The 20,477-nt window shown below is 42.1% G+C and overlaps 1 protein-coding gene across 11 annotated transcripts in view; it reads left to right on the top strand.

Annotated features, from left to right (window-relative positions):
• The window catches only part of CACNA2D3 (calcium voltage-gated channel auxiliary subunit alpha2delta 3), a 732,114-nt gene that overhangs the window by 303,179 nt on the left and 408,458 nt on the right, over positions 1-20,477 (top strand). For all 11 annotated transcript variants that reach the window (XR_006282707.1, XM_038411603.2, XM_038411604.2 and 8 more), the window contains 3 exons: positions 795-926; positions 5,531-5,591; positions 5,674-5,824. Coding sequence is in view for 10 of the 11 variants with exons in the window: in XM_038411603.2 (XP_038267531.1) it covers positions 795-926; positions 5,531-5,591; positions 5,674-5,824 (344 nt within the window). In the remaining variant the exon portion in view is untranslated. The remainder of the gene's footprint in view (positions 1-794; positions 927-5,530; positions 5,592-5,673; positions 5,825-20,477) is intronic.

Here is a 20,477-nt window from a genome sequence, read left to right as displayed (position 1 = left end):
TCAATATATACATCACTAATCTGTGTATCTTCTACACTTATGTATATATTTCCACTAGGTAACACATATAAATAGTGTTGAAAGTGTTTGTAAGTATGCCTGTAACTGCTTCAAAGCAACTTCATTAAGAAATGGAGTGTTAGAGAGACACAAAATAATCCCATCATGACTTCCTGCTACTTTATCCAATATTTGCGTTGTCATGTTGCAGTAATACATGATGACATTGCATCATCATGACTCAACACCATTGTCCATTTATGCAGTATCATGTTATAGTACAACATAACATCATCACACCCATCTTTCCACACATTGCTAGCTGTTGGGAGGCTAGTTTGATTGGAAAGTGCATTTTCCCCTCACTCTTGTCTCTGGGCTACTGAAGAAAGTTTTCGCTCTCTTTGGAGTAGGTGTGTTTTGTGGGTCATCTCCTGAATGCTGGGGAAAACAGTTTCTAGAGACCTATACACACCAAGTTAATTGGTGGTGAGACCCCAGAAAGTCCTAGAGATGAAGTGAGCGGTAGCTCACGAAAGCTTATGCTCAAATAAATTTGTTAGTCTCTAAGGTGCCACAAATCCTCCTTTTCTTTTTGCGAATACAGACTAACATGGCTGCTACTCTGAAACCTGTCACTGAAACTGTGGACTTCATAGGAGCCACACATAGAGACTGCACTTGACTTACGAGCTACAAATTGCAGATCAATGGCTTTAGATACTGAATCAGCCAAAGATGATATGGTGCAAGGGATTCTATCAACTGAGTGTCACTCTTCTTTATTTTTTCAGATCCAGCTATCGTAAATGGAGTCTTTTGGTCAGAATCCTTAAACAAGGTGTTTGTCGATAACTTTGACCGTGACCCTTCTCTCATATGGCAGTATTTTGGAAGTGCAAAGGGATTTTTTAGACAGTATCCAGGTACGCATATTCATTAAAATAAAATGAACAGGTGATATTGCTACAGGTTTCCATGAAAAAAAATAGTGTTGCAGGTCCTGAATTTTGCAAGCATCCACAGATTCCATTGACTTAATTTAGAGTTCTCAGAGAAGTTCTGAAAAAAAACAAGGGCTATTAATATTTGTCCCCTTCCCCCCATTAATATTTGTAATTGTGAAAAAAATGGGAATCGTCCAACAGCAAATATATTGTCACTTGCTTTTGCACATTTACCCAATTTAGGTGTGACAGATACTGCAAATGCATGCAGTATCTTTGTGGGAACATATTGTATTAAATGTATGTATCACTCTGGGGCAGGGATTAAAAGTATGATTGTGTTCTGTTCTATGGGGGTTGATTATCACAGCTCCACCAAGAACCAAAAACAGGGTGGGTGTGGAGGGGTGATTAAGGTGAATTATTAGGTTTTAAACACTTCTAAAGAGGTACAACCCTTGGGGAGGCTCTCATAAACTAGTTCAAACTGGATTTTCCAGAGACCAACAGACAAAGAAAAGGCTTTTGCCATAAAAAGCTTGTGGTTAAACTGACTTGGGGCCTTCTTTCTAATCCAATGTATGGGCAGGATCTTCAGTCCAACCCCTGCAGCAGGGTTGAAAAGACTTTGGTTTACTAGGGCCCCATAAAACGAATGGGCGACCTCTGGTATGCTTTTGGCATGTGTATAGGAACTTTTATTGGTTTCTTACATGTTTTTCTGTAATACTGTTACCTTAAGAATAAAGGTGCTTGCTTAGAAGGGTTGGTGTGGTATCCTGTAACTGTTGGCAATATGTTGCTCATAACCCTTGCAGAGAAAGTAAAACACAGGTGGTGGCTTTTAGGCATACTGGCTTGCTGGGGATATCATAGTGTAAGGCAGGGAGATGTGCAGCCTTAAAACCCTGGGAATGGGACAGAGAGAAGCTGTTCTCTGCCCAAGAGAGATGGCATTTGGGAGCCAGGAACCTTAAGTGGGTGCCCTCGAGGGAGCACTGAGGGGGAATACAGGTGTTATTACCTTGAAACTGAAACACCATGTTTTTGTACATTTACCCAATGTAGTACATTTGGCTTACTGTTTACAAATTCCTTGTATGATGACAACTAGGAAATTGATACAACTGAATGTAAATTACAAAATAAATTGAGCCCATACTTGCAATTTTGCCATTTCAAAACTCCAATCCTATTTGCAAGGCCTACATTTTCTCACTGTGCATCTTGTGCATGTAGAAATTCAGAGCGAGTTGGCATAATTTCAAGATGAGACATCACTGTTTCCAGCAAATGCTCTACATGCATGCATGCTAGCACACATGTAACAAAGAGGGGAAAAAAGTTTGCAGAATTACAGGTATACTCATAGGTTTCAGAGTAGCAGCCATGTTAGTCTGTCTCCGCAAAAAGAAAAGGAGGACTTGTGGCACCTTAGAGACTAACAAATTTATTTGAGCATAAGCTTTCATGAGCTACAGCTCACTTCATCAGGTGCATGCAGTGGAAAATACAGTGGAGAGATTTATATACATAGAGAATATGAAACAATGGGTGTTGCTATACACACTGTAACAAGAGTGATCAGGTAAGGTAAGCTATTACCAGCAGGAGAGTGGGGCTGGGGGTGGAGACCTTTTGTAGTGATAATCAAGGTGGGCCATTTCCAGCAGTTGACAAGAACATGTGAGGAACAGTAGGAGCGGGGGGGGGGGGGGAATAAACATGGGGAAATAGTTTTACTTTGTGTAATGACACATCCACTCCCAGTCTTTATTCAAGCCTAAGTTAATTGTATCCAGTTTGCAAATTAATTCCAATTCAGCAGTCTCTCATTGGAGTCTGTTTTTGAAGTTTTTTGTTGTAACTACAATACCCACCTGCTTAAGTGAAGAAACAGATTGACAGAGCCAGAAGAGTACCCAAAAGTTACCTAGTACAGGACAGGCCCAACAAAGAAAATAACAGAACGCCACTAGCAATCACCGGCAGCCCCCAACTAAAACCTCTCCAATGCATCATCAAGGATCTACAACCTATCCTGAAGGACAACCCATCACTCTCACAGATCTTGGGAGACAGGCCAGTCCTTGCTTACAGACAGCCCCCCAACCTGAAGAAAATACTCACCGGCAACCACACAACACACAACAAAACCACTAATCCAGGAACCTATCCTTGCCTCAAAGCCCATTGCCAACTGTGTCCACATATCTATTCAGGGGACACCATCATAGGGCCTAATCACATCAGCCATACTAACAGAGGCTCGTTCACCTGCGCATCTACCAGTGTGATATATGCCATCATGTGTCAGCAATGCCCTTCTGCCATGTACATTGGCCAAACTGGACAGTCTCTATGTAAAAGAATAAATGGACAGAAATCAGACGTCAAGAATTATAACATTCAAAAACCAGTCGGAGAGCACTTCAATCTCTTTGGTCACTCGATTACAGACCTAAAAGTGGCAATTCTTCAACAAAAAAATTTCAAAACAGACTCCAGTGAGAGACTGCTGAATTGGAATTTATTTGCAAACTGGATACAATTAATTTAGGCTTGAATAAAGACTGGGAGTGGATGTGTCATTACACAAAGTAAAACTATTTCACCATGTTTATTTCCCCCCCGCCCCCTTACTGTTCCTCACACATTCTTGTCCACTGCTGGAAATGGCCCACCTTGATTATCGCTACACTGTATTTTCCACTGCATGCATCCGATGAAATGAGCTGTAGTTTATGCTCAGATAAATTTGTTAGTCTCTAAGGTGCCACAAGTACTCCTTTTCTTTTTAGGTATACTCATGTTTCTTGGTGAGAACAGGTAAGACCTGTGGGGCATTTTTCTGCATAGTGCTGTATCATATGAGATATCATTTATTTCTGCTGGATTTGAATTTTTAATAAAAAACAATGTTTTAATTTTGCCTGGGAATTATGAAAATGTGACTTCAGGCGGAAGTTATATCAACATTGCAACTGTAGAAATAGAACTCAGACAGTTAACAATAATGTAAAAAGCCTAATATTGGAGTAGTAGAGCTGTTTCATATTGTGGTAAGTAAAAGTAATTACTACACATCTTTATTTCTATGCTAAATCAAATTAAATTAGCATTTTCCTTGCTAATAATCTCCTCATTCATATGGCTTAAAGGGAGCCTTTCCCTGGTGCTGTGGGACTCATCTCTCTCTGAGATAACCATGGGACATAAAACAGAAAACCAGAAATGATGCCAAGTTCCACATATAGGATGACATGGGTTCAAATACCTTCTCTGTAGGTTAATAGAGATGAGAATTGCCTTTGCTGTAAGGCATGAAAAATGTTCATATAAGTTTCAAGGCATTAAAAAAATGTTTAGGGACACACTTAGGATGTTTCTGTGTCCCTGGCTCTCTCTCTACTTGAAAAAAATTACGAGGTGCAAAAAGATAAGTAATTTCTTAACCTGAAAATAGTGTGAGAAGATGATAAAAGATAATTCACCTTTCAGATCATTCAGAGAGTACTCCACTTGGGTATTCTTCTCTGTCTACAGGTGCAATAATATTTCCTCTTTCATTCATTCCTTTTTTTTTTTTGCACTTTCCTGGCATCTTCGGTCTGATGCCATCTGATTATCTCAAAAGATTATTTTAAGCATACATTGATTAACACCAATTAAACGCCAACAGAATACAGGCTCTTACATAACACTCTGCTCTTACATAGCACCAGATCCTGCTCCCATTAATTTCAATGACAACATTCCCATTGACTTCCCTAATTCAAAATCAGGCCGGTAGTGAAACTGCTCTTTTAGTTGATTGGTTAGAGGCTGTTTTCTGGAGCCTAAAGTCTTCAGTGTTTGTATATATGTATGTGTGGTTGGCTGATGACTGACACAGCTCTCTCTATAGGTTTTAGATTATAGATCAGGTCTTAAGATCCTTGACATTTCAATAGTGGAAATTCTAGCATTGTTATTTTAAGAGGATCCTTTATTGTACTAGGGATTGAATGCAAATCAGAAATATCTTGATTTAAAAATGGGGGAACTGGCCTGTTGATGTTCTTTATTTGAAAGCTAGTATTATATTTCCTCTGACCCACAGGTCAGAGACATTACCTCATCATAGTCAAGTGGTCTGTGGCAAAATGTCTGAAACACAACCTCTGAGTGATGCCATCAAGCATGACAGTCCCTGTCAAGTTGAGTCATGGTAGAAAGAGTAGTGGAGAAATGGACTTGATTAGCATCATCACGCTCTTGCCAATTATCATGGCTAAGCATAGCAAGGTCTCCAGCTACATTCTTTACTGTGATGAACAGAATAGTGGTGAAGCAGTCTTCACCCTGCAGTGGGCTGAAAGAAAGATGATTGTATTTCCCATGGTCCTATTTCGTTAAAGTATTTTTCCAGCATTAGATACTGCAGTGACCAGCAACTGCTATAGTTCTTTGTATGTGATATTTAAGCATGTTTGCTCAATCAATAAAATATTAGAATCCTTTAAATGCTACTTTCACCAGTAGCGAAGACACATATAATGAACATTCTGATATATTGTAATCTAATCTTTTTTTTAAAACAGGAATTAAATGGGAACCAGATGAGAATGGAGTTATTGCATTTGACTGCAGAAATCGAAAATGGTAGGTAACAGTCAACCACCAATGTGTTCTTAAGAAATATAAAAAAATATAAGATCAGTCTGCATTTTGCTTCTTGGTCTAGGTACATACAGGCAGCTACTTCTCCAAAAGATGTGGTCATTTTAGTTGATGTCAGTGGCAGCATGAAAGGACTCCGTCTGACAATTGCTAAGCAAACTGTATCATCTATTTTGGATACCCTCGGAGATGATGACTTTTTCAACATAATTGCTGTGAGTTTCTCTGTATTTTTCTTCCCCTCTTTTTCTAATTAATTGTTTTGTGTTGTATTCTTTGTCATATTCTACATCCTGCCATGTACATGAATAAACTGAATTTAGATGACAGGTGTAGAGGACTGTGTAATGGCGTGCTACTTCACTGAATTTCAATAATTGGACAGACTCTTTAGATTTCTTCCAAAGCAACTTTATTCCTTGCTTTCACTTAACAGATTGAAAATTCTCTGGACCTATTCCCTCTTTGATCCCAACACATGACTACTTTCTGTGTCAGATGGCAGAGTTTTCTGTATGTCATTCTGGGAGTTGCAATAATCGCTGCCATAATAATCTAATGTGATTGCCTGAGTTGCAGCCAGCACAGCTCTGGTTTGTGACTTTATGCAACCTTTTAATGCAATCTGTATGCTCAGCTCCCTCCCCCCGCCCCTACCTGTTGATGCGTTTTTCTCTGTTTTCCATGGTAGAGTGCAAGCTAAGAAATGCTTTGCACATAAAAATAAGTTGAAATAGGCTGGTAGAGTCTGAGCCCCTTAGTTAAAACTGCAACATACTCGCATCAAATTTGCAAAGATACCCTCAAAGTTTTCAGTCTGAGATATGAGGGATGGTGTTTAGCCCCCAAGCCAATTGAGTTCCAGAACTGCTGGATGCATAGGCAGAAAAGTCATGAAGCACATAAAGCAACATGCAGAACTCACTGCATTGTGTCATCTTGATCTGCGTATCATCTTTGTGGGTCTCATTTCACTTTTATTCCTAATAGCCATTCTTTTTCTGTACTTTTAAAGCAACAACAAAATAATGGCAAATATGGCAATTCACATGTCACTCACCACTGATATTATTTAATGCAGGGGTTCTCAAAGTGTGGGTCGGGACCCCTCAGGGGGTCACGAGCTTATTTCATGGGAGGTTGCAAGCTGTCAGCCTCCACCCCAAACCCCACTTTGCCTCCAGCATTTATAATGGTGTTAAATATGTAAAGAAGTGTTTTTAATTTAAGGGGTGGTGGGGCACACAGAGGCCTGCTATGTGAAAGGGGTCACCAGTACAATAGTTTGAGAACCAAGGCTTTAATGGTCTGTAGAATTATATGTGAAAATTGGCATATGATACTTATCCCAAGTTACCATAATATACATACAAGAGGACATATGTTTGCTGTATACTCTATTCAAATTCTAGGTCAGTTTCCAATATGATCTTGTGATATGACATTGTTTTGCAAGGAATAGAATGGGTGCAGCAAAGCTGAGCTGATAAGATGGATTATTGGTGCTACTAAAGATAATACATTAAATCATTAACAGCTGTCATTATTTCTGTGTGATTTGGCAGTTAATTTTCCACAGCACAGTAATTTTTTTAATTACAAGGTAAGAGCCTAATTCTGCAACCCTTAAACATAAACGGACTACTCACATGAGTAAGGGTGTCAGGAAAATGCCCTAAAGTTGGCTGCCTTTTCAACTTCTATATTGTGGCTGCTCTTGGCTTGTAGCTTACACATGTTCTTTTGCTGATAGCTTTAGAAATGCTTTATGTTTGTATCATAATATATCAAACCTAGGATTTTCTTCAAACTGTTAAATTCTATATATGCTGAAGAGGTTATTCAGTACAAGCAAGTGCACTTTATGTAGTACAAAATCTCCCCAGTAAAATGAAGATCTTTTGTATGTAAAATAACTAAATAGGCCCTAAATTTCCAAGCACTTACTCTATTTTAACAGATAACAGGCAGTTAGTTCAGAATATCTTTCTTATTAATCTTTAATTACTCATTACATAATTAACAGAAACTCACAGACGAGGAAGGCATGATTACATTCTGTACCAAGAAAGGTTTATTGTTCTTCAACAAAACTTGGTCAACTTAAATAATTTAAATAAGGTTCTAAGTGGCAAAAATGTATCAACTAAAGAACTAAGATATTTAAAGAGCCATATTTAGTCAGTAATCATGATGCTTATCAGTAGTTGTGACAATTATTATAAATGATTCAGGAAGAAAATTAAATGCCTTTCATGAAAAGAATTTTCTTAATGGAGTAACCCAATAGACCTATCTATCTAGAAAAATGTATAAAAACTAGTCACTTTGCAATAAAGCTGTGGTAGAAACCTTACTTTAGTATAATAACCATACAGCTGCAAGTTGCTTAACTTATAATAGCAACTATATACTTATTCTTTTATAATTCTAGAATTACTGCATGCTTGGTTTATTATAGGAACCCCAAAGATATCTAGAGATTTTATTATTGTTGTAACTATAGAGTTACTAAATGATTCATTTAAGAGAGTGTCAATCACTTTTTAAACAGTTTTTATTTTAATTTGTAGGCATTTTATATGATTTAAGCATAATATTTCTATACTACATTCTATACGATAGCCTCTTAGACACTACAAAATAGGCACAAACAGAGCATTAGATATCAAACTGCTTCTGTTTGTGCTTGCAGATTTTGGATCCACATTTATTTGTAGACACAAAACTGAATCTACTCTTGATGATGATGATTTGTGTTAATGCTCAAGAGCCCTAGCCATGGCCCACGACCCCTTGTATTAGGCACTGTACAAACACAGAACCAAAAGAGCTTACAATCTGTATAGAACAGGAAACAGCAGGTGGTACAGACAGACACATGGGGGAGCTCAAGGAAACAATGAGAGAATAGTAGCATGATTGGCAGTGGTATCTCCACACACCAGTAGCTTAACTGTGTTTTCAAGTTTTTTGTAGGCATCACAGAAAAGGAGAATTTTAAGGAGGGTTGTGAGGAAGGATAATGTAGTTTTGCAGATTCCTGTTGAGAGCTCCTCTCAAGCATGAGGGACAGCATGGAAGAAAACAGAGGTGCTTGCTTGAAAATGGAGGCTGGCATCCAGGGCTGATTGGACATGAGAGTCAATATCTCAGTAGTGAAAGAGAGAGATATTGGGGGGATAGACTGTGAAGAGCCTTGAAAGTGAAGAGAAGTAGCTTATATTTGGTGAAACTGAGAAAGGGGGAACTAGTGAAGGATGCAAAGAGAGGGGTGACATTGTCAATGTGATGGGCTAGGGAAATGATCTTTGTAGCAGTAGTTTGAATGGATTTGAGCGGGGTAAGATTAAAGTGTCAAGCCCAGAGTAAAGGATGTTGCAGTAATTGAGACGGGAGATGATGAGAGCCTGGACAAGATTTTTAACTGTATGGATGGCTAGGAGAGGCCATATCTTAAATATGTTGTTCAGAAGGAATCTGCAAGAATTATAGATAGTTGGGTGTGGCCACCTAGAGAGAGATCCAAGCTGAAGATGATGCCCAGATAATGGGCCTGGGCAACAAGTGTCTGTAGTGATCCTAAAAAGAGGTAGTGAGCAGAGCTTTTAGGGAAAAGATTAAGAGTACTGTTTAGCCATGTTGTACTTGACCTGATAGCTAGAATCCCACTAGGACATATCAGAGTGAGAGGCTGAGATTTTAGTTTGGGCAGAAGGAGATAGGTCTGCAGCAGAGTGGTAGATCTGTGAGTCACCAGCATAGAGTTGGTAGTTGAATTTGTGAACAAGATTACTCGGATGTAAGGTGTAGCAGGACAAGAGAAAGGAGGATTTAGAGATGTAAGGCAGAAGGGAGGCTGGGGCAGTTTCTGGAGAGGCAAGTGGGCTCAAGGGTGTTTGGGGATTTTTTTTAAGGTGGGAGGGACTAATGTACACTTATAATACGAATGGAAAGAGCTAGAGGAGAGTGAGAGGTTAAGGAGAAAAGTGAGAGGATGAGAATAGGTACAAGGATGATCAAGAGATGGGATGCAGTAATGGGAGCAAATAGAGAGGTTAGAGAGGGGAGCAGATGAGAAACATCTGTGTCTGTGACCGAAGAAGGAGAGAGTTGCAGGAGGGAAAGGAAGAAGGGAAGGAGAAGCAGTGGGAGGGAGAAGGTCATGTTGTATTTTATCAACTTTTTCTTGGAAGCAATCAGCAAGAACCTGTGTTGAGAGAGAAGTGGAGACAGGAGGAGGGGAAGGTTTGACGACTGAGTCAAAAGATGACAAAAATGTGTCTGGGATTAAGGGTATGGGATTCAATTAAATTGAGGAAGTAGAATTGCTTAGTTAGGAAGATGGCAGAACTGGAGGGGGAGAGAATGACTTCGTAGTAGAGGAAGTCAGCCTGGCCATAGGATTTCTGCCAATAACACTGCAGCATAAGAGCAGAAGGGAGAAAGCAGGAAACAGGGTTGGCAGGATGGATCTTGCAATGGGAGATCTTGCAAAAAAATCAAGTGGACGAGAGTAAACCATGTAGAGAGTCAGCAATCATATCAGTTAAAGAAAGTTAGATATGGCAGGAAGGTGAGGGCTCGGAGCAGATGAAGGACTAAAGCCTGACTAAAAACAAGTTACGGTCACTATACATGAACATCATTAAAAATTCAGTTAATTGAAGTATGCATAAAATAGGATAGTGAAAAATATTTTAATAGACAGGGTATATATATGATATATATGGCCTGTTTCATCCTTTACTGAATTATTTATTAAATATATCTGTGTACATAAAAAACATAAAAAAACATAAAAAAATCCAATGTGGATCCTTCCAGAAAATAAACATAAAAAGATAATGTTAAAAATCGTTTTTGCTTTCATAGGTAAGTTATTGCAAAACCTATCCAAAATTGATGGACTAGATGATTGAATTACAAAAGTATTGTTGAAATATGAGAGTGATTTTGTGCAGTCTAAGTTAAAATTTAAGATCAGATCATCAGTGCATGAACAGAGATGTCTGCAACAACAAGAGAACAGACATATTTTTTTCAATTTGCTTTGAAGTATAACTCTAAGTCATGCATTAAATTAACAATATTATCATAAAAACCAGAGTGCTAATTCTGTCCCATGCTAAAATTTGAAAAATGCTTTTCAGAACCATAAGCCATACATGAAATGAGCAAAATATTAATTGGGATGAGATTGTTAAATCAATTTAAATGCCTCAGCCAAATGATTTTTAGCCAAGTTGATTAGAGGAGATCATTATTGGTGAGTTCAAGGCACAGCAAAAAGACCCCCAGTTTTTAATGTGCAGATTCCATTATAACCGTATCAACAGAAGTTGTTGTGGTTGTTCAGAATTACATCATTTGAAGCCCTTCTATTAATTCAGAATAGATGAAGTGTGAAATTTGCTTCAGCCTGAGTAAATCAGGCTTTGTGCCATTGAAGTGTAGATGGTTGGATTTCACCTCCTCAACCAAACCTGAGCCAGCATGTAGGGTTGTAATACGTTTTCTCCTGCCTTTGGGCTGGTACAGTTGCTACAGATTCTATGCTACTTGTACAGAGTGGTGGGATAAAGGACTCGTATAAATACAAAATTGCAGTGACCTCCCCTGGTTTGAGCCTGTTGTTATGCTCCGTATCAGGCTGTCCAGGGATCTTTGTGCAGCCCTAATCCGGGTGTAAATAGAGTGGACGGCCTCATCTTGGCTCAGTACAACAGAGGTGAATTTCATTGTCTCTCTCTATGGATTTTGTTTAAGATCTCTTGAGGGAGGAATTTGGAAACTGAGTGAATGGAAGCTGCTTACTTAACTCTGCTGGACACTCATCTCAAGCCATATTTTCAAATATTAATATTATGTGATCATACAGTATAACGATGTATACAGATTACAACAGACATGTTTCTAGCCTCAATTTCCACAAAAAGGAGCAGCTGTTGCAGGGGGATATACCAAGTTACATGTCTCTCTCTAGGAGTAAATGTTTCTGGTTAGAGTCAGTTGTTGATCAGCTGCTCACCCATTTTACTTTACTCCAGCAATGTCAAAAATTTAATTTGGGGTTGAAATTTTTTTTTCATTTTAAATTGCCAGGGAGATAAGATAAGATTGAGATTTTAAAGGAGAAATTGGGAAAGGATGGTGCAGGGGAAACTTTCTCTATTATATCTAGGGCCCTACCGAATTCACGGCCATGAAAAATGCGTCTCGGAACGTGAAATCTGGTCTTTTGTGTGCTTTTACCTAATACTGTACAGATTTCATGGGGGAGACCAGCGTTTCTCAAATTGGGGGTCCTGACCCAAAAGGGAGTTGCAGGGGGGTCACAAGGTTATTTTAGGGGGGTTGCAATATTGCCACCCTTACTTCTGTGCTGCCTTCAGAGCTGGGTGGCAGGAGAGCGGCAGCAGTGCAGAAATAGGGGTGGCAATACCATACCATGCCATCCTTACTTCTGCACTGCTGCTGGCAGCAGCTCTGCCTTTACAGCTGTTCTCCAGCTGCCCAGCTCTGAAGGCAGCGCCGCTTCCAGCAGCAGCACAGAAATAACGGTAGCAATATCACAACCCCGCACTACAATAACCTTTTTTGGACCCCTACAATTACAACACCCTGAAATTTCAGATTTAAATAGCTGAAATCATGAAATTTATTATTTTTAAAACTGCATGACCATGAAGTTGACTGAAATTGACCGTGAATTTGGTAGGGCCCTAATTATATCAGATGCCCATTTTAGATGTGGTAGAGACAAGGAACACTGGTGGCTAGAGTATATGGATGTAGGAATATGTGACAGAAGAGAATATATTTAAAACATAATTGAAACTCAAGAATATTCAAAGCTTTCACCACAGAAGTTACTCTTTTTACTTTAGACAATTAATGTTGTGGTAGGGTATGTGAAAGTTAAGAGACAACTTTACACTGAATGAGAGAAACCTGGATTTTCTATTTCCTTGCTCAGTTAAGCGTGAAGTTGTGCAGTTCATCAGGCAAGGCTGTTAAAGCAGACAACAGTAAGTCAGTTGATGTAGGATCTTTAGTATTATTGAGTGGTTTTGATGAATATCAAACTGTAGGTAACTAATTTTTTCTTGATATTGAGTTCAAGGGTTTGTATGGCTCCTAACAATGGGAATTTGTGGCTTCTAGCACCTTTTGTAACTACTCTTCTTTCTTACATGGGATTTTTGTAGACATAGTTTGGCTTATGCCCCAGGAACATGCAGTCTTGTCTTTATTTACACCCACTATAAATATATTTATAAAAGCTGATTATCAATCAGTAATACACAATCCTATGATAGGCTTCCCCTTCTGAGATCCTTTTCCAGTCCCCCAGGTGAACCCCTTTCAAGTAGCAAGCCTGTGTCTGCACTTTTTTTTTGGTCTGGGTCTCTGGATTTTATGTCCCTGATAGCCAATTGTGATGCCTAGCAAGACCAGGGAGTTTGGTACCTGTCAGAGTTTCCCTTTGGGAGTGTAAGCAGTAATAGTATGCAGTATCAGAGAGGCAAGTTCTTCAAAACAAATTGATTTATTTGGAAAAAAGTACACAGTGCTTAAAGAAAGGGATTTAAAATGCCAGAAACCTACATGCATTTTATCTTACCCATGCTTGGCATTGACCTGAGTAGACCTGAGTTGGCCCTGGTGCCCCTATGTTCTCCCTGGGCACCAAGTTGCAGCTTTCTTATTGCTCATCCCTGACTCCCAACCTGTGTCTCTGTTAGCGTGCAGCCGTTGACAACTCTCCCCACCTCATCCCCTCAAGGTCTCAGTAGGGTAGATCTTTTAACGGATTGGTGTCTTTTGATCTCCAGATTCTCTGCCTTGGCAAGCAGTCCTGTCACTAGTGTTGGGTCTCAAGAGTCCCTTTTCAGGGCTATAAACCTGGCTAATGTGTTTGAAGGGATGATCCTTATCTAGGCTATTGTTTTACCTTTTCTATCTGGTTTCTTTAACAACCCCTTTTTATCTAACTATTCATTCAGGCAGGGTAGTATTACAGGTCCTCAATTTTGGGCTATTTTGGACCAAGAGGGAGAGCAAGTTCCAGAGTCCTCGGGCCCTCCCTCTCTCTGATATTGAGGAGAATTTAGCTCATGCACCTCTGCTGACTGTAATAGTGGAAATAGGGTACAAAGGAAGAGGCAGGTTCTAAGCTGCCATTTAGGGCTCTATGTGTCCTAACAGACACCTGAAACTCCACCTGCAGTCCAATAGGCAGCCATGAGCCCTGGTGTCATGTACTCCATCGAGTAGCTGCCTTGAATAAGGAAGTGGCTGTACACTGCACCATTATCAGTCTCTAAGTGGTTTTAAGATGTTCCCCATGTCTAATCTAATTGCAACAGTCTAATCTTGAGGTTATGAAGGCCTGGGTAACATTAACAAGTCACCTTAAGGTGGGCCTATAACCAGGTGGAATGTGTCGCTATGGATCTAATTGGACCCCTAGCGAGGAGCACCACAGGCTTTCGGTACATCCTAGTTGTCATGCACTAGGCCTCGGGGAAGCAAGTGGCAATCCCCATGAGGTCCATCATCGCCCAGAGTATTGTGGTGGAACTTCTGAAAATTTTTGCTCAGGTAGGCTTACCAAGGGAAATACTAATTGATCACGGAATGATCTTCACTTCCCTCTACCAATTTACCTGCATGCCTTTCGGACTTCATGGGGCCCCTGCGATGTTCCAGTGGTTAATAGACCACCTTCTTCAACCACACCTCGAATATGCTGCTGCCTATTTGGACGATGTGGTGATTTACAGTCGACACTGGGAAGGACACCTAAACCGAGTGGCAGCCGTCTTGCGGTCTCTTCGGGCTGCAGGTTTGGCGACTAACCCCAAGAAATGTCAAATCGGCTTCCAGGAGACCACCTACTTAGGGTATGTCCTGGGGCGGGGGAAGGTACGGCCTCTAGTTGGGAAGGTCCAGGCAATCCAGAACCAGCCTGCCCCAACTACAAAGAAGTAATGAAGGCAGTTCTTGGGACTGGTAGGCTATTATCGCCGCATGATCCCCAACTTCGCCTCCATTGCTGCCCCCTTGACTGAGCTCTTAACAAAGAGCCAGCCGCAATGCGTCAACTGGTCCCCATAGTGCGCCCAAGCCTTTCAGATGTTGAAAGACCACCTTTGCTGTGAACCAGTTTTATATAGCCTGGACTTCGACCAAAAGTTTGTGGTCCAGACCAATGCTTCAGCCGTGGGACTTGGGGCTGTCCTCTCCCAGACCTTTGACAGTGAGGAACACCCCATACTCTACATCAGTCAAAAACTTTTCCCCTGGGAACGGAACTACTCCACCTTTGAGAGGGAGGCCCTGGAGGTCAGTAGGCCATCGAGGCCCTGTGGTACTACCTCCTGGAGAATACCTTTGTGGTAGTCATGGATCATGCCCCCCTTAAGAGGCTCCAGAACATGAGACACCAATGCGAGACTGATGAGGTGGTACCTTGCTCTGCAGCCGTTTCCATTTACCGTTCACCATAGGGCGAGTAAGGAGAATGCAAACGTGGATGGGCTCTCCCGGTTGGGGGAGGCAGAGCATGCCAGCCCCAAAGGTTGGGGGCTGGATTTGAGGGGGGGGAGGGGTGTAGCAAGGAGGCATGGCCCTGTCCCTGTCAGAAGGGGAGAGACCCAAAATCACCCCGGTGGGCAGAACCAGGCCACCCGCGGCTGCCCCACCAGAAGCAGGGGGCGGGACAGGAAGCGGGACTATAAAAGGCCAGCCTCCTAGCTCAGTAGAGGGAGAGCTACCAGAGGAGCAGGACATCTTTCCTTGCTGCTGGAGCCTGAAGCTGAAGGTGACGGCTGCCCGACCAGAGGAGTTACCTGAATTTCTGGACACCAGCAACGCCAATGAACTGCCAGGGCTTCCATTGGCTGTTTACACAGGGGAGATCGAGGATGACCCCAGAACCCAGGTACCAAGATGGGGAGGGTAGGAAGGAGCCCAGAGATGCCGAATAGGGTTTGGCTGTGGAACTATTGTGAACCAGCCAGCGTGTTGTGGGCGGATCCCCACTGACCTAGTGGCGAACTACCCCGCCACTAATAGGGCCCTGGGCTGGGATGCAGTGGAGAGGGATGGCCTGCATCCCCCTACCCTGGGCACCCCACCTGTGAAGGGTGGCCACTTCCCCACTAATAGGCCAGGAGGCCTGAATTGGTTTGGCACCTGCCGGAGCTAGGGCACCTGGCGCATTTGCTGTCGCTTCCGGTTGGGAGCTAATTCCCCACCCTGAACTGCTGGGCTGTATCGCACGGACTCAGCCTGAGATATAAACGGTGAACTTCACTGACTGAGGGATTGGGGTTGAAAGACTAGTTAAGGCCTAGGCTGATTGTCGGTGGACTCACTAGCTGTGAGCTACGCCCTGCTTGAGAAGCAGCGAGGAGGTGTGGCCTCCTGCCCTGTCAGAAGGAGAGATCCACGCATCTCCGTACAAATCCAATTTCTCTTGGGATACCATACATATGATTTTGATAGCATACATATGCTAATGTAGTCAAGGTAAATTAGAAGCCACAAATTCAAATAGTACCCCTAACAATTTGGCTGGGATTCTAAAGAATGAATTTCTATGCCTTGTGCATATAATGACAATGAGAATGAGACTCTCTGTGCAACCTTGATGCCAGAGTGAACATTCCTAATCATATTCATACTCTTCTGGAAAGGAAGTCCCTTCTGTAAAAGTATACTGCTAAGGGACTAAAAGCGTAATCTTTGTGATGATATGGGCTTCCTTGGTACTGCACAATTGTGGAAAGTGCAGCCCTGGAGAGGTTATGAGGAGCCTGGCAAGCACACACAGAGCAATCTAACTAGTCCACAGGATTTCTGGTTATCTGTGATGGTCTGATTCATCCAAAATAATACTGAAAGGGGACCTCATAGATTTCTAACAGTCTGAAATTAGGCTGCTTAGATGTGACCTGTTATAAAGTAGGAAACTGATTCATTTGCCTTGTAGTGGTGAGAGGCATGGAAAGAAATCAATGTTACTACTTTCAGAGTAGCAGCCGTGTTAGTCTGTATTCGCAAAAAGAAAAGGAGTACTTGTGGCACCTTAGAGACTAACAAATTTATTAGAGCATAAGCTTTCGTGAGCTACAGCTCACTTCATCGGATGCATTTGGTGGAAAAAACAGAGGAGGGATTTATATACACACACACAGAGAACATGAAACAATGGGTTTATCATACACACTGTAAGGAGAGTGATCACTTAAGATAAGCCATCACCAACAGCAGGGGGGGGAAGGAGGAAAACCTTTCATGGTGACAAGCAGGTAGGCTAATTCCAGCAGTTAACAAGAATATCAGAGGAACAGTGGGGGGTGGGGTGGGAGGGAGAAATACCATGGGGAAATAGTTTTACTTTGTGTAATGACTCGCACAGATACAGACAGACATCATCTTCCTCTCCAAATGCAAACAGATGGACATCATACCGAAAGGACTGAAGGTAAAAAATCCATTACAATCTACATACCACACAGACTATGCTGACAGCTTGTGCCACACACTCTCAAGGAAACTGCGGAACCACCTGATCAACATCCTCTACAGCAAACAGGGAAAGATTAAGAATGAGCTCTCAAAACTGGATACTCTCATAAAGAACCAACCTTCCACACAAACTTCCTCGTGGCTGGACTTTACAAAAACTAGACAAGCCATTTACAAAACACACTTTGATTCTCTACAAAAGAAAAAGGACACTAAGCTATCTAAACTACTATATGCCACAAGGGGCCACAACAATGGTTCCCGTAACCCACCCAGCAATATTGTTAATCTATCCAACTATACTCTTAGCCCAGCGGAAGAATCTGTCCTATCTCGGGGCCTCTCCTTTTGCCCCTCCACCCCCACGAACATGATACAGTTCTGTGGTGACCTAGAATCCTATTTTCGACGTCTCAGACTCAAGGAATATTTCCAACACACCTCTGACCAACATATTAACCCACAGAGACCTTCCTGCCAACACTACAAAAAGAAGGATTCTAGGTGGACTCCTCCTGAAGGTCGAAACAGCAGCCTGGATTTCTACATAGACTGCTTCCGCCGACGTGCACGAGCTGAAATTGTGGAAAAGCAGCATCGCTTACCCCATAACCTCAGCCATGCAGAACACAGTGCCATCCACAGCCTCAGAAACAACTCTGACATCATAATCAAAAAGGCTGACAAAGGAGGTGCTGTCGTCATCATGAATAGGTCAGAGTATGAACAAGAGGCTACTAGGCAGCTCTCCAACACCACTTTCTACAAGCCATTACCCTCTGATCCCACTGAGAGTTACCAAAAGAAACTACAGCATTTGCTCAAGAAACTCCCTGAAAAAGCACAAGAACAAATCCGCACAGACACACCCCTGGAGCCAGGACCTGGGGTATTCTATCTGCTACCCAAGATCCATAAACCTGGAAATCCTGGACGCCCCATCATCTCAGGCATTGGCACCCTGACAGCAGGATTGTCTGGCTATGTAGACTCCCTCCTCAGGCCCTTCGTTACCAGCACTCCCAGCTATCTTCGAGACACCACCGATTTCCTGAGGAAACTACAGTCCATTGGTGATCTTCCTAAAAACACCATCCTAGCCACTATGGATGTAGAAGCCCTCTACACCAACATTCCACACAAAGATGGACTACAAGCCGTCAGGAACAGTATCCCCGATACTGTCACGGCTAACCTGGTGGCAGAACTTTGTGACTTTGTCCTGACCCATAACTATTTCACATTTGGTGACAATGTATACCTTCAAATCAGCGGCACTGCGATGGGTACCCGCATGGCCCCACAGTATGCCAACATTTTTATGGCTGACTTAGAACAACGCTTCCTCAGCTCTCGTTCCCTAATGCCCCTACTCTACTTGCGCTACATTGATGACATCTTCATCATCTGGACCCATGGAAAAGAAGCTCTTGAGGAATTCCACCATGATTTCAACAATTTCCATCCCACCATCAACCTCAGCCTGGACCAGTCCACACAAGAGATCCACTTCCTGGACACTACGGTGCTAATAAGCGATGGTCACATAAACACCACCCTATATCGGAAACCTACTGACCGCTATTCCTACCTACATGCCTCTAGCTTTCATCCAGATCATACCACTCGATCCATTGTCTACAGCCAAGCGCTACGATATAACCGCATTTGCTCCAACCCCTCAGACAGAGACAAACACCTACAAGATCTCTATCATGCATTCCTACAACTACAGTACCCACCTGCTGAAGTGAAGAAACAGATTGACAGAGCCAGAAGAGTACCCAGAAGTCACCTACTACAGGACAGGCCCAACAAAGAAAACAACAGAACGCCACTAGCCATCACCTTCAGCCCCCAACTAAAACCCCTCCAACGCATCATCAAGGATCTACAACCTATCCTGAAGGACGAGCCATCGCTCTCTCAGATCTTGGGAGACAGACCAGTCCTTGCTTACAGACAGCCCCCCAATCTGAAGCAAATACTCACCAGCAACCACACACCACACAACAGAACCACTAACCCAGGAACCTATCCTTGCAACAAAGCCCGTTGCCAACTCTGTCCACATATCTATTCAGGGGATACCATCATAGGGCCTAATCACATCAGCCACACTATCAGAGGCTCGTTCACCTGCGCATCTACCAATGTGATCTATGCCATCATGTGCCAGCAATGCCCCTCTGCCATGTACATTGGCCAAACTGGACAGTCTCTACGTAAAAGAATGAATGGACACAAATCAGACGTCAAGAATTATAACATTCAAAAACCAGTTGGAGAACACTTCAATCTCTCTGGTCACTCGATCACAGACCTAAGAGTGGCTATACTTCAACAAAAAAGCTTCAAAAACAGACTCCAACGAGAGACTGCTGAATTGGAATTAATTTGCAAACTGGATACAATTAACTTAGGCTTGAATAGAGACTGGGAATGGATGAGTCATTACACAAAGTAAAACTATTTCCCCATGGTATTTCTCCCTCCCACCCCACCCCCCACTGTTCCTCTGATATTCTTGTTAACTGCTGGAATTAGCCTACCTGCTTGTCACCATGAAAGGTTTTCCTCCTTCCCCCCCCTGCTGTTGGTGATGGCTTATCTTAAGTGATCACTCTCCTTACAGTGTGTATGATAAACCCATTGTTTCATGTTCTCTGTGTGTGTGTATATAAATCTCTCCTCTGTTTTTTCCACCAAATGCATCCGATGAAGTGAGCTGTAGCTCACGAAAGCTTATGCTCTAATAAATTTGTTAGTCTCTAAGGTGCCACAAGTACTCCTTTTCTTTTTAATGTTACTACTGTAGCAGTTAGATATTCTCCTTTTGCTCACATGGATAAGATCCTGGAAACCAAGGTAATGATTAAAGTATGATGGGGTGGATTCTGTTTGTGACGGGTTTGGTCACAGAGAGCCCCTTGGGTCTGTCACCGGACATGCTGAATTTACCTCTGAGCCCATTTTCCCACCAGCTTGGGACTCCAGAACCCTGCTTTATTGAGCCAGACGTGCTAATCTGCTGCAATACAGACCTAGGTCTGGTCCACACCCGCAAAGCTGCAGACTTTAACCAAAAACTGCTCATTGGGTCCCCTATCTCCAGCACCCCAATGCCCAGTTCCCAATGGGATCCAAACCCCAAATAAATCCATCTTACTCTGTATAAAACTTATACAGGGTAATCTCATAAATTGTCCACCCCCTATAACACTGATAAAGAGATATGCACAGCTGTTTGCTCCCCCAGGTATTAATCACTTACGGTTAATTAATAAACAAAAGTGATTTTATTAAGTATAAAAAGTAGGATTTAAG

This window comes from Dermochelys coriacea, chromosome 7 (assembly GCF_009764565.3).
Source record: "Dermochelys coriacea isolate rDerCor1 chromosome 7, rDerCor1.pri.v4, whole genome shotgun sequence".
In the NCBI taxonomy this organism is placed as follows: Eukaryota; Metazoa; Chordata; order Testudines; family Dermochelyidae; genus Dermochelys; species Dermochelys coriacea.
Note: the sequence above shows the minus strand (reverse complement) of the source record. Positions and strands in the feature narration are given on the sequence as shown.